Here is an 18,835-nt window from a genome sequence, read left to right as displayed (position 1 = left end):
GGACAGAAGTGAAAAGGGATTTGGAAATTTGGTAAATTTGAAGCTTTCCTTGTTGGGGCGAAATGCAGCTATAAAGATGAATGTATTGCCTAGAATGTTATTCTTATTCCAAACATTGCAAATAGTTGATAAGATGGATTGTTTTAAGAAGTGGCAGAAAGATATTTCTAAATTTGTCTGGCAGGGCAAGAAGCCCAGAATAAAATTTAAGATATTAACTGATGTAAAGGAAAGGGGTGGATTTGCCCTGCCAGACTTTAAATTATATTATGAAGCAGCAGCTTTCTGCTGGCTGAAAGACTGGCTACTTCTGGAGAATACAGATATTTTGGATCTAGAAGGTTTTAACAATACTTTTGGGTGGCATGCATATTTGTGGTATGACAAGGTTAAAGCCCATAAAGCTTTTAAAAACCATATTGTCAGGAAAGCATTGTATAATGTCTGGGTCAAGTATAAAGATTTGTTGGAAAACAAAACTCCAAGGTGGTTGTCCCCTATGGATGCAAAGGCTGTAAAAAAACTTAATATGGAATCTAAATGGCCGAAATACTGGGAGATTTTGGAACAAGAAGGGGATAAATTGAAATTGCAGAGTTATGAGAAATTGAAAGACAAAGTGCGAGACTGGCTTCATTATTATCAAATAATGGAGACTTACAAGTTAGACAGGAAAATAGGTTTCCAGGTGGAAAAAGCAAAACTGGAAACAGAACTGCTAGAACCCAAAACTAAGAATCTGTCAAAAATGTATAACTTGCTGTTGGAATGGAATACACAGGATGAAACAGTTAAATCAGCTATGATCAAGTGGGCGCAAGATATTAGTCATAACATTATATTTGAGGACTGGGAACGGTTGTGGACCACCGGTATTAAATTTACGGCATGTAATGCCCTAAAAGAAAATATTATGAAAATGATTTATAGGTGGTACATGACCCCAGTCAAGCTTGCAAAAATCTACCACTTGCCTGATAATAAGTGTTGGAAAGATATTAACTGATGCGAAAGAAAGGGGCGGATTTGCCCTGCCAGACCTTAAACTGTACTATGAATCAGCAGCTTTCTGCTGGTTGAAAGAATGGCTACTTCTGGAGAATACTGACATTTTGGACTTAGAAGGTTTTGACAATTCTTCTGGATGGCATGCATACCTGTGGTACGACAAGGCAAAAGTTCACAAGGGTTTTTAAAATCATATTGTCAGGAAAGCATTATATAATGTCTGGATTAGATACAAAGATTTGTTGGAAAGTAAAACCCCAAGGTGGTTGTCGCCAATGGAGGCAAAAGCTGTTAAAAAATTAAACATGGAGGTCAATTGGCCGAGATATTGGGAAATTTTGGAACAAGAGGGAGATAGATTGAAATTGCAAAGTTTTGAGAAGTTAAAAGGGAAAGTGAGAGACTGGCTTCATTACTATCAGATAATGGAAGTCTTTAAACTAGACAGGAAAGTCGGCTTCCAGGTGGAAAAATCAAAATTAGAAACTGAATTGTTAGAGCCTAGTACTAAGAATTTGTCAAGAATGTATAACTTGCTGTTGAAATGGAACACACAAGATGAAATGGTTAAATCTGCAATGATTAAATGGGCGCAGGATATTGGTCATGACATTATGTTTGTTGACTGGGAAAAGTTATGGACTACCGGGATGAAATTCACGGCATGTAATGCCTTGAGAGAAAATATTATGAAAATGATTTATAGGTGGTACATGACCCCAGTCAAACTTGCAAAAATCTATCATTTGCCCGAGAACAAATGTTGGAAGTGTAAAGAAACAGAAGGAACATTCTTTCACCTTTGGTGGACGTGCCCAAGGATTAAGGCTTTCTGGGAATTGATCTACAATGAACTGAAAAAGGTACTTAAGTACACTTTCCCTAAGAAACCAGAAGCCTTTCTCCTGGGCATAGTCGGCCAATTGGTGTCAAAGAAGGATAGAACCTTTTTTATGTATGCTACAACAGCAGCAAGAATACTCATCGCAAAGTACTGGAAAACACAAGACCTACCCACCGTGGAAGAGTGGCAGACGAAAGTGATTGACTATATGGGTTTGGCAGAGATGACGAGCAGAATCCGTGACCAGGGAAGAGCAACGGCGGAAGAAGATTGGACAAAATTTAAAGACTATCTAAAGAAATACTCAAAAATTAGTGAATGCTAGATTGATGTTGAATGAGAAAAAAAGGGGTTAACAGCGATAATGGTTAAGTTAAAGAAAATGAGTGTTATTATAATTAAGTTGAAAGTAAGGGAGGGATTTGTTAATTAATTAATTCGACACGAGAATGCAGAAAGGGGAGGTATGAGGAAGTCGGGAAAGTAAGGAATATGAAATTAAGAGTTTGAAATTATACGTGTTGTATGTCTTTTATTGTTATGTTTGTTTGTTATGATAAAAAGCTGTGGAAATTTTAATAAAAATTACCTATATAAAAAAAGAAATTATACCTGTTATTGTATTTGTTTTGTATGTATGTTTGTTTTATTGTTATTTTTGATTTCTTTTTTCTTTTTTTTTTGTTTTACTCTATATAATTTCTTGAAAACTTTAATAAATATCTTTTTAAAAAAAACAAAGCAAATTTAATAAAACAGTTACAGATAGGTAGCCGTGTTGGTCTGCCATAGTCAAAACAAAAAAAATTCCTTCCAGTAGCACCTTAAAGACCAACTAAGTCAGTTCTTGGTATGAGCTTTCGCGTGGTATCTGAAGAAGTGTGCATGCACACGAAAGCTCATACCAAGAACTGACCTAGTTGGTCTTTAAGGTGCTACTGGAAGGAATTTTTTTTGTTTTAATAAAACAGGTTAAATTTTTTTTAAAAAAAAAACACAGGTAAAAGATTGTGAGAAGGAAAGCTCTCAGGTGAGCTGGGAAGGCCACTCACTTTCTGTTTGAGACAAGAGTTAAGGGTTGATTTTGAGAAAGGACACTGTGATTTCTTTCCCCTTTCTGTTTTGTTCTTATTTAGATTAGGTTCTTTTATCTTAATGTATTTTTTAAAACTATTATTAAAATCTTGTTTTTTTTAAAAAAGGAAGGCAGGATCCCATCAGAGGACTGACTTGGAAGGACCTGGCAAGTAACATGTGCATCATTTTTAAAGTGCATGTTTCTTTGTTTGAAGGGCAGAAAACCTCGTTCTTCCTCCAACCAATATCTGATCTGAGTCCCAGGCAGTGCAAGGCAGAGGGCAAAGTATTTGGAGCCTCATTCCAGGTTTGCAGAAAGCAAGACCTTGATATGCTAAGCGAGCAGAATTTCACTTTCAGATGCAGCAGCAAACCACTGAGTGAGCGCAGGATTTTAAAAGCTCACGACCAAAGTCAGCCGGGTCTTTTACTTTCAGTGGGTATACTCTAAGCCAGTGTTTCCCAACCTTGTGCCTCCAGATGTTTTTGGCCTACAACTCCCATCATCCCTGACCACTGGTCTTGCTAGCTAGGGATGATGGGAGTTGTAGGCCAAAAACATCTGGAGGCACAAGGTTGGGAAACACTGCTCTAAGCAACACTAACCCTGGATAAACCCTAGCATCCATGCTCCATTGTCTTGCAACTTTAGCTCCAAGCAGAGAATGTTTTATTCAACGTGGATTCCTGGAAAAAAAAACCCGGAGATCTGCACCCACTGGGTCCCAAATCTATTCTCCATGTCAGCATGAAGGCTGGCTAACGAACTCACCAAGAGCTTGTGAGAACTTTGGTCCTAACTTCATGTCACACGCAAAAGGTGTGCAGCAAACAGTTCCAGAGAGCCACACCTTCTGCAGGGAAGCAGCTCCTGGAATTGGGGTGTAATTTGGAGCAAAAAAGTGTATATGTGGGGTGGTGGGCTCTTAGCATCCTTTTCTCCAGCCTGCTCCCCCCCCCCCTCGATTCTTTCCGCAATATTTAAGGAAAGGGAATGCTTTCCTGCTGGAAAGCAGCAGACAGGGAAAGCAGATAGCCTCAAGACCAGCCTTGGGAAGCCTGCAGCCTGGGGTCCAAATTCAGCCCTCCAGCTCTCTCTCTCTGTGTCCCTTGAGAACCTCTCCCTGGGTGGAAAGCATCCTCACACTGCACAAAGGGTGGGGGAAGGAGTGTGTGCACATGTGTGTGCAGCAATCTCTGATGTGTGGGTGGCCAGCCCCTCCCACCACAGGCGGCTCCCTCAGAAGGTGGTTCGTGGCCTGAAAAGGGTTTTCCACCCTGCTTCCCTCCCCTGCAGCTGGTGGGCGGGGACAAGCACATCACAGTAGCTTGTGTGCAACACGTGTTCCGGCCCAGACATGCTCACTCCTAAGCATCCTGGCAGCATGGCTTCCCTTACCTCTTGGCAAGCTCATCAAGTTCTGCTCGCAGCTTCCCAATTTCAATCTGCAGCTTGGCCCTCTCTCTGGCCGTCTCATCAAGAACTCTCCGGGCATCCGCCAACTCTGACTCATAGAGGGCCTTGATGCCGGTCACCTGCACAGAGGGGAGAATCAGGTACCCCCACCAGCCTCTGGGGAATATACAGAGCAGCAGAAGGGTGGGTGCCATTTGCCCCCCTCCAAAGCATGGAGAAGAGCCCTCCCCCCAGGCCACAGCAGGAAAGGGGCAAAAGAGGCCAAGGCCACAGCAGAAGAGCAGTGTGGGAGCCACTTTCTCCTCCCAGAGCAGCAACATCTATTATCTTCATCCTCCTGCTCCTATTTCTCCAGAGATGCTTTTTCCTGCTCCTTTCTGAACAGCCTACCTCTCAGCAACTCTGCCATTTTGGGGGGTCCTGCCCATAGAATGATTCAGTGTCATTAGAAGCAACATGAAGCGCTCAGCGAACCACTAAAAAGAAATGTTGCCCTAGCAATAGGATTGGGTCCTTATTTAGCGCTTTGGACGCCTTGGGAAAAGCAGACCAAGTGAGAGTGTTGTCCATATTCCAGCCACTCTGGAAGGGAGGCCAAGGACATCCCTGCGCAGAACTGAAGCTCTGAAATGGCGCAGCTCAAGGCTGCCCCAGGAAACAGGACACTTTGCCACAAGGCTTTGTCCACAGCCAGAGGAGCGGGAAGCCCAGTCCCACCTGCAGGGCCATGGGGTCCCCATCTCTGCTCAAGCAGGAAGCTGGAAGGAAGGCAAGGGAGCAGCTGAGCTAGGGGCATGCAGGCGATGACAGATGCCTCCCAACAAAGGAGGCAGCGGCTGCTTCTTTTCTTGTGCCACTAGGCTTTCCAAACTTTTTGAAGGGACCAGAACAGAAAAGGGGCCTCCCAAGCGCTTTCGACCAGCTCTCTCACCCAAGCCCCGAGGCAGGAGGAGGGAAGAAAAGAGCAAGAGCGGAGCGGAGCAACAAGAGGCAGCAGCTTCTCTGGCGGGAAGAAGCCGGGAGGGAGCGGCTGAGAGGGACCGGCAGCGGGGAGAAACCGACGCGAGGGGAGATCCTGCGATCCGCCCCTTCTGCTCCTGGGACTCCCGGGGTGAGCTAGATGCCCTGGGGCGACCTCGCCAGCAATGGAGAGCCGCCTGGCGTGGCGAAGCGAGGCTGCCGGGGCGGCGGCTCTTCTCGCCCCCACCGCCGGGCTGTCGCGACCCGCTGGATGGCCGAGGTCGCCCTCGCGAGGTGGGCCGCCAGAGGGGCGGGACTCTCTCGCACAACAGCCCGGCCAGGTAGGCCGCCCCTCCTCCCTCCGTGGCGCACCTCTCTCGTGACCACCTCCTCCTTCTCGGAGACGCGCAGCAGCAGCCGGTCGTTCTCGAGCTCGAGGGCGCGCACCCGCTCGATGTAGTGGGCCAGGCGGTCGTTGAGGTGCCGCAGCTCCTCCTTCTCCTGCAGCCGCGAGATGCGCGTCGGCGACAGAGGGGTTCCGGCCGGCGGCGGCGCTCTGGGGGTGCCCGGGGAGGGGGCCGGAGGGGCGGCCGAAGGCGGAGAGGAGGACATGGCGGCGACTCCTCATTCAATCCGCCCGGGACTGGGCAGGAAGGCGAGAGCGAGGGCGGCACAAAATGGCGGGCCCGCGCGCCAAGCTCGGAGGAGTCGCCGCCTCATGCGGTGCACCACGGGAAATCGAGTCCTCCGCCCGGGCCAATCAGAGGCGGCGGCGGAGCTTCGCGGGCCTTGCGCAAAGCACCCTGGGGAACGTAGTCCTCGCCCTCATGGCCCTCGCAGCCGCCATTTTGCCGCCTGGAGGCGGTTTTGTGTGTTTTCTCCTCGCGCGCTCGCTTCGAAACGCGTTTGTTTGTTTGGGTACGTAAGTTTAAGAGACACGCTATGGCGCAATGAAAGGGCTCTGTTGGTGGAGATGAAGTTTCCCGCCTTCCCCGGAAAGAGCGAGCGAGGCTGGCTCCTCCTCCCGTGCCTCTCTTTGGGCGCCCTTCTCCACGTTGTCCCTCAGGCACGGGCTCCGCTGGAGGGGCCTCCTATCCAGCCTCCTGGTGAGGGAGCTGGCCTGGGGCCGAGGAGAGAATCCGGCGGACTTTCCTGGGGGAGCCGCGCGTAGAATCCCCTGCGGAGCAGCCGCGGCTCTTCCGCCCAAAGGAGGCTCCGCAGGCGAGGCGGGAATGGCGGCCCCGATCCCGCTTGACCCGTGGAGCTCGCAAGGAGGAGGGAGGGTCTCCCGAGGCCGCGTCTGGCCCAGCGGAGAGAAGGGCGGTAGCTCGCGGGGACGGCGGCGCCTCCGCTTCCTTTTATGTTTTGTTTTTTAGCAAAGTAATAACAATAAATAAATGGAAATGTGCACCCCACCCCCGAGACCATTCCATGGTAATTATTCATCCTCCCAAAATTTCAGCAGTTCTTGCGATGCCCCCTTACCGGTTTAACAGCACAAATTCTACAGACACCTTCCATGGGCTACTTTTAAAATTGCATTTTAACTTGTATTTTAAATTGGTTTGTTTTTTCCTATTATGTTTTTACTGTAATTTTACTGGTGTTAGCCGTCCTGAGCCCGGCTCTGGCCGGGGAGGGCGGGGTATAAATATTATTATTATTATTATTATTATTATTATTATTATTATTATATCTCCTCCACCCTGCGGCTTCTGAATCGCTCAGGCTCACCCACTTTAGCTGGGGGAGGACAGGCGGAGCCGCCTAGCGCTTGGTGGGTGTGACACTGAGGAGCAGAGGGAGCTCCTTGGTCCAGGATCTGCCCTCTTGACAAGGAGTTTGTACAGGTCCGGCTCTGCTTGCCAACCTGCCCTGAAAAGAGACCTAACAATTTAACCCCCGTGTTGCAAACAAGACAATGATACAGTATCAATATACACTCTTTATATAGTATGAAATCACATAAACAGAAAACTTATGAATCTCTGAAAGTCACAAAATATCACTCTTAATGGATTCTCTTGAAAACATAAAACCTTATCTGGTGAAAACTTTCATAAACTAAGCTGTACAGCCTGTTTTCACCAGCTAGGAATATGATACATTGCTTCTTTCAGAGACTTGCATAGTCTTCAAAGACTTTTAGAGACTTATAAGACATGTTTATTTGGTTTTGTTTCCTATTATATAAAGAGTGTATATTGATATCATATCTTTGCATTTGGTCATCGTGTTGCCTTGGAGATTACTGATTGAAAAGAGACCTGGCAGAGCTGTCATGTCCCCAAGAGGAGTGCTGTGCAAAAGGTCCCTCTGGTCTTGTGCAGAGGACAGCACCCCCAGAGCCCATCCCCACAGTTTTGCCTGCCAAAGCTCCATCTGCTGCTTCAAGACAGCAAAAGGGAGCTGAGTGCACAGTAAAATTCCACATGGTGCCTGATGGGCACCAACCTGTCACAGGGCCAACCTAGGCCTGTTCCCCCACCCCAAAGTCTGCAAGAGCCGCTTTCTATTTCTCCTGGGCAAGGCAGGCTCATGCCACGGGTTGGCTTGTCTTGGTGTGCAAATTGTGCTTTTCGCAACAGTTTCACAGGCTGCACGGGGGTGGGTGGTTCCTGGTGGGGACCAGGCTCACTGTCCCACAGTTGGGCTCCTCCATAAGGAAGTAGCCTTCGGTGGCGGCTTCCTGCCATGCTGGGCCAAGCAAAGACATCCGCTTGCCTCTGCTTTCCATGCCAGCATTTGGCCTCCCTGCTTGACATTTGGCTCCACACCTGCTTTTCCTAGGCTATCAGGGGCGAGGGAGCTTTCTTGGGGGGGGGGCATCTGCAGCTGGACATCAAAGGTGCCCCCCCCAACTAGTCCAACATTGAGAGTGCCACTGGGGCCAACTAGATGCACACAAGCAGGACTTGGGCGTAGCAGCATCAACTCTCCCCCCACTCAACTTATATAAATCTCTGTAATCTTTGTGCAGTTGCCTTTGGCACCGGATAGCATCAACCCTTGTGGCCAGGAGGCATTGGTAGCCTTTTGGATTTGCCAAAGCGCAGCTTAAAGCAGTTCTCCAAATTGCTCCTGGTCATTTCTGGCTGTTGGAGAAGCAAATTCTAGCATTTCACCATGTGCTGCAGCATGTGCACAGGACAGGGGCTGCAACATGTGCAAAGGGCAGGGGGGCAGCTGTCCCACCCCATCAAGTACAGTAAAGCAATAGAAATACTTATCTAACTAACCAATCACCCCTAACAAAAGTCCTCCCAACCAAGTAACACACACACCCCCCCGCAAAAATCCTGACTATGCCCATGTGCTGCAATATATCTGCCCTGAATCCCCCAACATTCAGTTTCACTGGGTGCGGTTTGCAAGGAAGGGAGATGCAGCCCCCTTTCTCCAGCCACATGCCCTGAGGCACTTTCCTGTCCTCCTGGTCCCTCTGCCATCCCTTGCTTTCCTTCTAAGCTAATTTACTCCTGTCTTCAGGCCCCATCCAGGCTTCTCCTCTGCAGTTTGGTGCTTTGGCTTGTACCCACCATTGAAATTAATGGACCATAGTCATGTCCATTATTTCCAATGGGTCTACTCAGAGTAGGGCTAACACTGGCTAAACCTCCTGGCTCAGTGTCTTATCAAAGCTGAATGATGCCAAACCATCACAGCCTCTTGAGCAGCCTTATTTTAAGTTGGAGCACACATTTGTCCAAAGGTCAGGCCAGTGAGGTAACCGTTCAAGGCTGCTAAGGGTGACTGGGGCGGAGTCCTGTATGGAACAGAAGTTGAGGGCTTGCAGCTCCAGCCCAGTGCAAGAGGCAGGCTCTCCTCAGTGCTGGCCCCACTCCTCTCTGGGGAGTGACGCAGAGCCTTTGCCCTCTCTGCTTTCTCTGTTGAATGGTCACTGTAAAATGTAAAGGTTCATTATTGTTTCACAAGTTGTGTATATCTTTAAGGGCCAGGGCCAGGGCAAATAACGGGACCTAGTCTTGCAGCTGTGAAACATAGCAGGTGCTGCTGAGTTGTGTTCATCAAGCTGTGTCAGCAATTGGGTCTAGTATATAAGGAGCAGCACCTAGCTCCTCTCCCGTTACCCTGGGGGATGGGTTGGTGGTTGGGTCTGGTTTGTTGTTGATGTATTTAGTGTAACAGGAGTTTTTGGTTTTGTTCTTAAAACCTTGTTAAAGTTATTTTTTAGTTCCTTGTCATGCATGGTCTCCCCAGCAAGCTCTCTGCAGCGCTACTAACCTGCAAATAGCCAACATTCTCCACTTGCTGGCCCCCCGCTTCAGCACCTGACCACGTGCCGTTTTTTGTAAATAGCAGCCTGTCTGGGCAGCAGAGGCTCCTTGAGCCTTGTGGTGGCCGCTGCACACCGAGGCAGCTGGGGTTCTGAGCTTTGGGGCTAAACGACTGTGGGGTGTAGTTGGGTGTGTGAAGGCTGAGCTGGAAGTGATTACCAGACATGAAACCAGACAGGGCTTCCTGTTTCCATGGCACAAAAGTCAGTACCTGGGTCCTTGACTGACAGCTTCTATGCTTCTGTGCAGCATCTGCATGTGGCTTAAACCATAGATGGGGACTCATTGCGCCCATTCCCACTGTGAAAATTACCTCCAGTTTGGGATTCTGTCACCAGGGCTGTGTGCTCTGGGCAGCTGCGAAGAAATAATCCTGACTGCGCTGCTGTGAGAGGCCCCTGGGCAGAGCCCAGGGAGGCCAGAGACCCAGCTGCTCCAGTCCCACCTGCCTGTGTTTTCTGAAACCAGCTTTCAGTTGAGCCTTTCTCCCTCGCCCTTGCCAACAGTTGGGACAAAGGCCTCTCTTACTGACTGGGGAGGCAGAGGGAGCAGCTGAAGCCCCTGTCAGACAAGGGGCAACAAAAGGAGCACAAAGTTCATGTGCCTCCTTTTAAAGAGACAGAAGCTTTCATGGGCCAGAGCCCACTTCCTCAGACACACATAGGGCAAGTTGGCATTGGACTCCAGGCCTCTGATATAAGGCCTCTTACATAAGACATTTGTAAGGTGCCCAGACTCTGCTGGCTTCCCTCGTCATCCTCGGGATGGTGCCCTTGCCTCACACAGAAGGCATGGAGGCTCCAGATCCACTGCCATTCAGCAAAGGTTGTGTGTGTGCGCGTGTGCGTGACAGAAGTGGCATCCAAAGAGGGGGGTGCTAGGGGGTATTCACAGGAATGTCTGTTGTAGGGAATTGCATCAGGAACCCACCTCCTTCTCTCCTCTCCACACCCACCCACCCCATAGGCAGGGTCTGATCCTTTCACATAGACATGCAAAAACACACAGCCTGTGTGCTTGGCGGTGGCTGCTATTCTTCTTGTAGAACGTGCTAGCAGAGGAAGTCCTGGTTCAGGTGCTGCAAATCTGCCTAAATAATAAATAGCATTTAGATCTCTCAGCCAGCACAGCTTATACAAGCCCACATGGCTGACTGAGACTCCCACTTCCACAAAGGGGCTCAGATTGTGCAAAGGATTCTGTTCTCATCATCATATAACTGAGAAGAGGCACCAAAGCATAAAACAAACAGGAGACGGAGGTGATTATGTGATACGTTGCTGTATTGTACATGCAGTCATACATATTAAAAAGTGTGCACATTCTGTATAAACAAGGTATTCCATGGGGACAGTGAATGACTTTCCCACTCTTGGCTTTTTGAGCATCCACCACCCCAAACTCCAGCAAATTTCATCCACCCTCAAAATCAGTGCTGGGCTCCTTTCCTACTTCTTGGGCGGGGGGAAGGATGAAATAGTTTCATGGTTGTGATTTCCCCCTTGCCCCTTCCCTGTGTAAGATCTTACATCTCTGTCCAGTGTTATTCCACCAAAATGGAAGGAAGGGCCAAGTGATTGGGACTGTTGGAGAAGTTGTTTTTGAAGTGAGCAGGGTGCGGTGGAGAGGAGTCCAGAAGATGCAGAGGGGAATGGCGTGGGTACTGACAATAGATTTCTTCATGGCCTCTAAGTCAGAGATCCAGAGAGCCAAAGGCTACTCAGCCCAAAGCTGACTGCTCCCCCCCCCCTTTTGTCAAACACATTATTGCAGCTCAAATCTTTGTGGTCTGATGCAAGTGGTCTCTAGACGCCAAGAGCCAACGTTGTGTGGGTGTTTAAAGAGCCACAGACTGGGCAGATACAGTTTCAGCCCACTTGGCCAAACTCCACCTCTGAGCCTAGCCTACTTTCGCAGTGTTGGTGAGGATAAAATCGGTGTGGGGAGAAACATGTACACAGCTTGGACCTCCCTGGCCAGGCAATAAATAAATATCATAAATTAATTGGTCTATGGAAACTCATGCCACACTAAATCTTGATCTTTAAGGTGCCTCCAGACACATACAGTCCATGGCTGCTCAGTGCCCTCGGGCCAGCACTGCAAAGGAAGCCACTTTCGGACTCTCCGCTTGGCAGTCCACAAGCCAGGATTTAGCTATGTATTCAGCACTCCTAGTCACACTTGTGTTGGCCCTCAAAATAGCTACATGAATTGGCTGCTGTTGCCATTTTACAGGTGGGTGAGAGGAAGAGGGCCAAATGTTCGAAGGCCAGGCAAACACACCTGAGAGCTTGGAGAGGTCTCTATTGCCAAGAGGTCACGGGGAGCAGGCTGAATTTCCCCTGCAAGCTTCTGTCTTTTCAGCATGCCCTTCAGTGGCGCACTGTCCCGACCCCAACTTTAACGCCTTTTGCTACCCTTTAGAGCAGACCAGGTGGTGGGAGGAGGAACAGACGGAGCGGAACTGAGTGGCAGCCTTCCCTCTATTTTATTAGCATTGATCCAGCAGCATCTCTGAGGAGTTCTGGCTGACAGACGCCTCCACATCTCTTGCCCTGGAAGGTCCAATCAGCACCATCCCAGCAAGCAAATGCGCACTTCTCCATTGCTGACCTGCCTTGCTCTCTAAAATACTGATTTCCTGTTGTCAGGACGATCCCAGTCTTCCCTGCCAGTTGGTGTTTTCATTGGAAACCAAAACAGATGCCAGTAAATATGTCAGCCAAAACCTCGTTTAGCAGAAATAATACATTATCATCAACAAGCATAATCTTCTAGCTCATGCGTGGATGGATGTGCAACCACACACACACACACACACACACACACACACCACTTCCCTTGGCAGGCAGAGCCTCGGAAGATTCTCCTCTCCTGTGCGGCAGGCAGGGAAGGCGCAAAAGGGACCCTGTTCTTGGGATTTGCTGTAAGGCGCCAGCGGCTCCTGACTGCTCAGGCTTCTTTTGCAGCTGGGATCTGCCAGCCAAGGAGGGGAAGGGGAAGGTGACCCAACTGGAACCTGCCATGGGGCTGTGCCTATTTGGGAGAATCAGCCACATCCATCAGGGCCCTGGGCCAGCCACCTTCTTGCAACCTTGCCCACTTCACAGGAAGGTTGTAGGGATGGCAGAAAGCACTTTGTACACATCCCTAACTGGGGCAGCTCAACCCCTTGCTCTGCCTTGGCCTTAGTCCAGCCACCCTTGGCCTTCCTCAGAGTCCACCTCAAGCCACCAGGACTTGTAGTGGGGCCCTTGGTGGGGCTCAAAGGTGGCAATGGATTCTTTCTGTCCAGAGTGTTCCTTCCCCCACTAAACCAGCTAACACTCCTCCAAGTGGCTTCTAGTCTTATTCAATGAAAAGAAGAGGGCAGCCAACATTTCACTTTACATCTCTCTCCCTCTCTCCCTCTCTCTCTCTCTCCCTCCCTCTCTCTTCTACACACTCAAAGCTTGGCTCTCCCTTGGGGAGAGTGCAGGACAGTGCACAGTGCAGCACATTCCTAGCCAGCCAAGTGGAAGAAGCAGGTTATTGCTTTGTTGAGGAGGGTCTCGGCACAGAGGGCAGTTGTCTGCCAACATACTCCTCATTATTATTAAAAATGTTAGACAGGGTTCTTACAAGGCACTGCATCTCCCCCAGCATAGCCTCCACCTTGCTGGCACTGGTCTGGCGGGCAAAGGTGGGTTGGTCTCCCTCTTCCCACCCTGCACAGGGAGTCCTCAGCCGCACAGGAAGATGCCTGTTAGGTGTGCATATAAATGGTTTAAAAACAAGCACTCAGCTCAACAGAGATTTCCAAATATGTCACTTAGAAAAATGAGAGAGAGGTGAGGTTCTTTAAAGCCCAAGAGTAATGCTCCCATTACTTGAAAGATGCATAGTTGATGAAACAAAGGACAAAAGTCAGCTACAGCAAAAAGACCTGAACAGCCCCCTGTGTTGTTTGCGTGGAGCACGTTGTCCATGGGGGATAGAAGCCCAGAGACAGGGAGAAAAAGAGAGAGGCAGAAGCCCCTGGCCAGGGCTGCCCTTCAGCCTGGGGGAAGTCACATGCAGTGCAGTGCCTGCCAGTGAACAGTGCAGGCTGTGGCACTGAGTGGAGGAGCTCCCAGCTCACTCGGCATGTGGATGGTGCTAACCAAACCCACCCTGCTAATGATGCCGCTCCCATCCACGTGCGAGCATCAGGACCAGGGCGGTGCTAGGTGGCCACTTGGTGCTTTCCAGGCGAGCTGGAGCTCTGTCCGGTGCTGCTACCACCCGGCCGAGCCGCATCAGGAGGCTCTGGTGGCAGCAGCAGGCTCTGCCAGGGTGCCAGGGTCTTCCCCACCTTGCTGGGTGGTGGCACTGGGCCAGCCACGATGGGCAATGCTGCCACTAGGTTCATGGCACCCTTGGCAAGTGTGGTGTGACAGAGGTCCCTCAGCACGGTCACTGCTTGCCTGGTCTAAGCCCTTGAAGTTGAACTGAACTGATGGCAGAGGAAGGGCAGCAGCACCCACAGCCCACTTGGTTCTCCTTGCGGGTGTTCCCAGCAGGGCCCCCCTCCCAGCCTGCCAGCAGTTCAGATCATCTTCATGTTGAACTTCCTGGCGCCCCCTTGCCCAGCCGCTGTGGTTGGGCCGTCCACCTTGCGGAAAGAGTACTCCACAGAGAAGTGGTTCTTGTGCTGCCCACGGCCTCGACTCCAGACAAAGAGGAGGAGAAAGCAGAAGAGCACCACGCCCAGGAAGGTGATGCACCCCATGGCAGTGGACACCAGGATAGTCTTGAGGTCAAGTGTGAACTTCAAGAAGACCTGTGTGCTGTTGTGCAAAGTGTCGTTGAAGTCACTGAGGTGCAGGGTCCGGTTTGCATAAAGGGCTCCGTTGGCCAAGTGCCCCTTGATGGTCAGCGTGGCAAAGTATGTGTCGTTGCCACCGGCATTGCTGGCGATGCAGATGTAGGTCCCACTGTCTTGGATCTGTGTGTAGCGGATCTCCAGCGTCCCACTGGGCAAGACGGCAACTCGCCCAGTGCTCCTGGTAGTGATCATCCGATGCTGAGGAGAAACCCAGACGATGGAGGGGGTGGGCTCTCCGTCTGCCTGGCACAGGAAGGACACAGCCTGCCCTTCGTAAGCAGTGATGTGCTGGAGCTTCCGGTCCCTGATTTTTGGCTTTTGGCAGGTGAAGTACTCAAAGAGCACAGAGTCTGGGAAGTCGCGCAGGGCGTCACCCTGGATCTCGGGTGGTGAGGAACACATTGGCGGTTGGCCGTTGAAGTTGAGCGTCTTCCGGCGCTGGAGGATCCAGAGGAGGCGGCAGTCACAGACTAAGGGGTTCCGGTCCACCCTGAGTGTCTCCAGAGTGTTGACAGAGTGGAAGCTGCTTTCCTCCAAAGTGGACAAGAAATTGTTGGAGAGATTGAGAAGGCGGATTTGCCTCAAGCCATACAGCGCCTGGGGCTCTACCAAGGCCAACAAGGCACCCACCATGTGGAGCTCTCTGAGCCGGATGAGGTCCCGGAAGGCGCCCTTGGGGACTGTGCTGATGGGGTTGTAGGAGAGGTTCAGGTACATGAGATGCCCCAGGTTCCTCAAGGCAGCTGTTGGGACAGCAGTGATGTTTGTGTACGTGATTGAGAGTGAGGTGAGGTTGAGTCCTTGGAAGCCATTTGGTGATATGTCCTCCAGGAATGGCCAGTTGTCAATTTCTAGCTGCCAGAGGTTGCAAAGCTTTTTGAAGTTTTGGTCTTCCACTGTGGCAATGCTCAGGTGCCTGAGCCGGAGGGCCTGTAGGTTCTGGAGGCGAGAGAGCGACTCTGCGGAGATGTCTGTCAGGTTGCATTTTTCTATTGTCAGCTGCTGCAGGCCCAGGAGGCCGGAGAAGGCCTTCCGAGAGACATAAACCAGGTCATTGTCCCCAAGGTCCAGGATCCTGAGGCTCCTCAGGTCTTGAAATGTGTAGTCCAGGAGGATGACAATCTTGTTCTCGCTGATGTCCAGGACGGTGAGGTTGGAGAGCTTGGTGAAGACGCCCGGGGGGAGCAGCTTGAGCTGGTTGCCACGAAGGCGCAAGACCTGCAGGTTCAGGAGGTTGCTGAAGGCACCCGGCTCTACACTGGCGATGATGTTCTCACTGAAGTCCAGCTCCTCCAATAGTGGAAATGGGGACAGGTCCCCCGAGTTCAGGCAGCGGATGCGGTTCTTGTTAAGCTCCAAGATCTTGGTCTCCGTGGGAATCCCCTCAGGGATTGCGGTGAGGCGCTTGCGGTGGCAGCTGACAGACTTGATCTGGGGGATGCAGTCACAGCGTGCTGGGCAAGCCGCCACTGAGGCTGTACTCAGGAGGACACAGTGAAAAACCAAAACCAGAAAACAGCAGCAGCATGTCATGGTGCAGTGCATGGTCCTACAGACATCCTACCATCTTCCCACGCACCTGCAAGAGAGAGGGAGAGGAGGGAGTTACAGACATAGATGCAGCTGCTCTGGCAGGCCTCTGCCATGGGAGCCCCTGCCCCCCCCCCCGGCAGCTGCACCAAGGCCATTGGCATAGCCAGGATTTTTGTTATGGGAGGCAGGACTTACTTAGGTGGGGCAGGACTTTTCTGGTGGGTGGCAGAACCAATGGGATTGGGCAGAGAAATATTTCTTTTGTTTTACTTGATCTAGGGGGCAGTTGCCCCTCTGCCCCCCTTGACTACTGAGACACATAGCAGCAAACAGGCCATGGAGGAGCAAGGAAAGGCAGGTGAGTTGGTGGGGATGAGACCAAGCTGAGTAATATGAATCATTAAAACTAAAGTGCGCATGAGGCCCAGGCGAGAAGAGAAGAGTCTTTTTTAGCCTACCAGTTTCACTTCCTTTGAGGAAGAACCCCCCCCCCCCGGGCTCTCGAGAGGGGAGCTGCCCTTGCCTGTTCTGCAAGTCCCTTTGCATATGGGTGTGCCATGGCCTTGGGATGACAGCCACTCTCCTCACAGGCAGAGCAGAGAAGATGGGAGGTGCCTTGGGGCAGAGACCCTCCTTTCCTTTGCTTGTGCCCTGTACAAACAACCTAGCTTACACACACAGCCGCTGTACAATGCTGGCTTCGCTCTTCTGGAAGAAGCAAAGACTTTGCAGGTGTGTGTGTGTGAGAGAGAGAGAGAGAGAGAGAGACACACACCATAATTGGGATGCCCACCTGCGTGTTGAAGAGCCCCCCCTCCATCTTGCCCCCTCTCCAGAACAGAACCAAGCACTTGCACGTTTACATGTAGCAAAGAGGATTTTCCTTTTCCTGCAGATCACAAAACATCCTTGGCAGATTTCACATTTAAAAAACTGGTGATTGCAGAATCCATTCTTTGTAGATTATGGATTAATAGCAGCAAGAGCAGCAGCAGCAGCAGCAGCTCACCCTTGAGGAATAATAATGCAAAGCCCCCTCTTTAGGCAGCTAAAAATAAATTGGACTCATTTTTTCTTCCCTTTTCAGGGAGGGGAAGAGAAGCAGGAATTTGTTTTGCAGCCATTTAATTTCCCCCTCCCTTTCTTATATAATAACTTAGTGTACACTGAGGTCTTGAGGGTGGGAAGCAGAGGGGACTCAGGTGGTTCTGACTCAAGTGCAGTCCCGGTGGCAGAAGGGAGGACCCCTCCCCAAAGAATCTCACTGAGTTACCCTAGAAAAGTCTCTCTCTTCCTCAGTGGTCCTCTAATGTAAAATCAAAGGGCAGGAACTTATCTCCCAGCACTGCATATTGGCTCCCACACTCTTAAACTTTTACATAAACGATATGGCACCACACGTAGCACTGGCGCAATCCCCCACCCCATCAATTAGCAATAGGAAAATATCTTGTCTGCTGTATGCCAATGATGTGGTGCTCCTATCACTCCCGATTAGGTCTTAACAATCTGCTTAGCATTATTGCAAGCAGGAAGACCTCGCCGTGAATTACCCCAAGACCCAAATTATGGTCTTTGGGAAGCGTAGTCCCAGATTCAAATGGAAAATGGATCAGCAGGATCTGGAGCAAACACACTCCTTCAGATATCTGGGAGTTCTCTTCACTGAGACGCTATCGTGGAAGGGGCACATTGAGGCTACGAAACTCAAAGCACAGAAAGCTTGTGGCCAGTTACTAGAACCTGTGCTGAAAATCTTTGCCAGCAAAGTGGTTTCCCAGATGCTCCATGGAGTAGCGATATAGGGCATGGACCTAAAGGCTAACAAAGCCTTAGAAATAGTGCGTAACAAATTCCTCAAGAAAGTGTTCTCACTCCCCAATGGGACCCCAGCTGCTGCTCTTCTTCGTGCTGAAGCTGACATGACAACAATACAGGCTAGAATTGCCTAAATTTGCCTAAATTATGTGAAAAGACTTCAGTCTCTTTTGGAGGAGAGATTCCCCGCTATGTCTTACACAGAACGGGAACAGACCAAATGCTGGAAGGTTGGCATCCAATGCCTCTTGTCCCAATATCAATTACAAATCTTCAGGTGACCACGAAGATGGATAAGAGGCACTTAAGAGACTGTCTCCTTAGGTCCGAAGCAGAAAGCAATCTAACCATGATTGCTTCTACCAAGAGCTCACCATGGTTTCCACTTATCAAAACCGAGCATGGCTGAGCCAGATACCTGACAAAGTTTCCACTTGCTGTACTAAGAATCGCTTTTACAGAACTACGATTCCAATCGATGCCCTCGATGGTGTTGGATGGGTGGTACGGCAAAGTACATTATGAAGAGAGATTCTATCCATGTGGACAACCCTGCGCCGAGGACCTGTGCCATTATTTATTGCAGTGCCCGTTATACATAGACCCAAGAGACCGATTTATAAAACCTGTTTACGAATGGAAGACATTTGAATAGGTTGGAAAGGGTGAAATGGCTGCTGAGTGACACCAACGACTTTGTTACTTATAAAGCAGCATTTTATGTGCTGGCAGTTAAGAAGATCAGGAGGAAGGAACTAGACACAATAGCGATCAACTGCAAAGGGGATTCGGATATTTAATTTGGCACATCTTAGCTGAGAATCTTTTGCTATTCTATTCCATTTAATGCAACAAATAATTTTAGTAGCCATGACCATGGTTTTATTGTATATCAGTGCCCAAATATTTTTATGGTTATTGGTGTGTGGGTGTGTTTCGTTCTCCTTCTGAATGATGCCATGGCCTATGGCTAATGCAATAAAAAGTTTAATTGGAGATCTCCCAGCAAGAGCATCAGAGATGGGAGAGAC

General features: G+C 49.8%; 2 protein-coding genes across 5 annotated transcripts in view; both read right to left on the bottom strand.

The window, feature by feature from the left end:
- LMNB2 (lamin B2) overlaps positions 1-6,912 on the bottom strand; it is a 43,029-nt gene extending 36,117 nt beyond the window's left edge. Inside the window, exons 1-2 of the mRNA XM_083720456.1 lie at positions 5,679-6,912; positions 4,329-4,465 (exon numbers count right to left, since the gene is read on the bottom strand). Of these exons, the coding sequence (XP_083576582.1) occupies positions 4,329-4,465; positions 5,679-5,918 (377 nt within the window). The 5' untranslated portion in view covers positions 5,919-6,912. The remainder of the gene's footprint in view (positions 1-4,328; positions 4,466-5,678) is intronic.
- Positions 6,913-10,866: 3,954 nt separating this feature from the next.
- The window catches only part of LINGO3 (leucine rich repeat and Ig domain containing 3), a 48,691-nt gene continuing 40,722 nt past the window's right edge, over positions 10,867-18,835 (bottom strand). For all 4 annotated transcript variants that reach the window (XM_083720464.1, XM_083720465.1, XM_083720466.1 and 1 more), the window contains exon 2: positions 10,867-16,032. In XM_083720464.1, the coding sequence (XP_083576590.1) occupies positions 14,175-15,998 (1,824 nt within the window). In that variant the 5' untranslated portion in view covers positions 15,999-16,032 and the 3' untranslated portion in view covers positions 10,867-14,174. The remainder of the gene's footprint in view (positions 16,033-18,835) is intronic.

The sequence above is a fragment of the Podarcis gaigeae genome (genome assembly GCF_964106915.1).
Source record: "Podarcis gaigeae genome assembly, chromosome: 18".
Lineage (NCBI taxonomy): Eukaryota > Metazoa > Chordata > Lepidosauria > Squamata > Lacertidae > Podarcis > Podarcis gaigeae.
The sequence above is the reverse complement of the archived record's forward strand: the minus strand, read 5'-3'. Positions and strand labels throughout refer to the sequence as shown.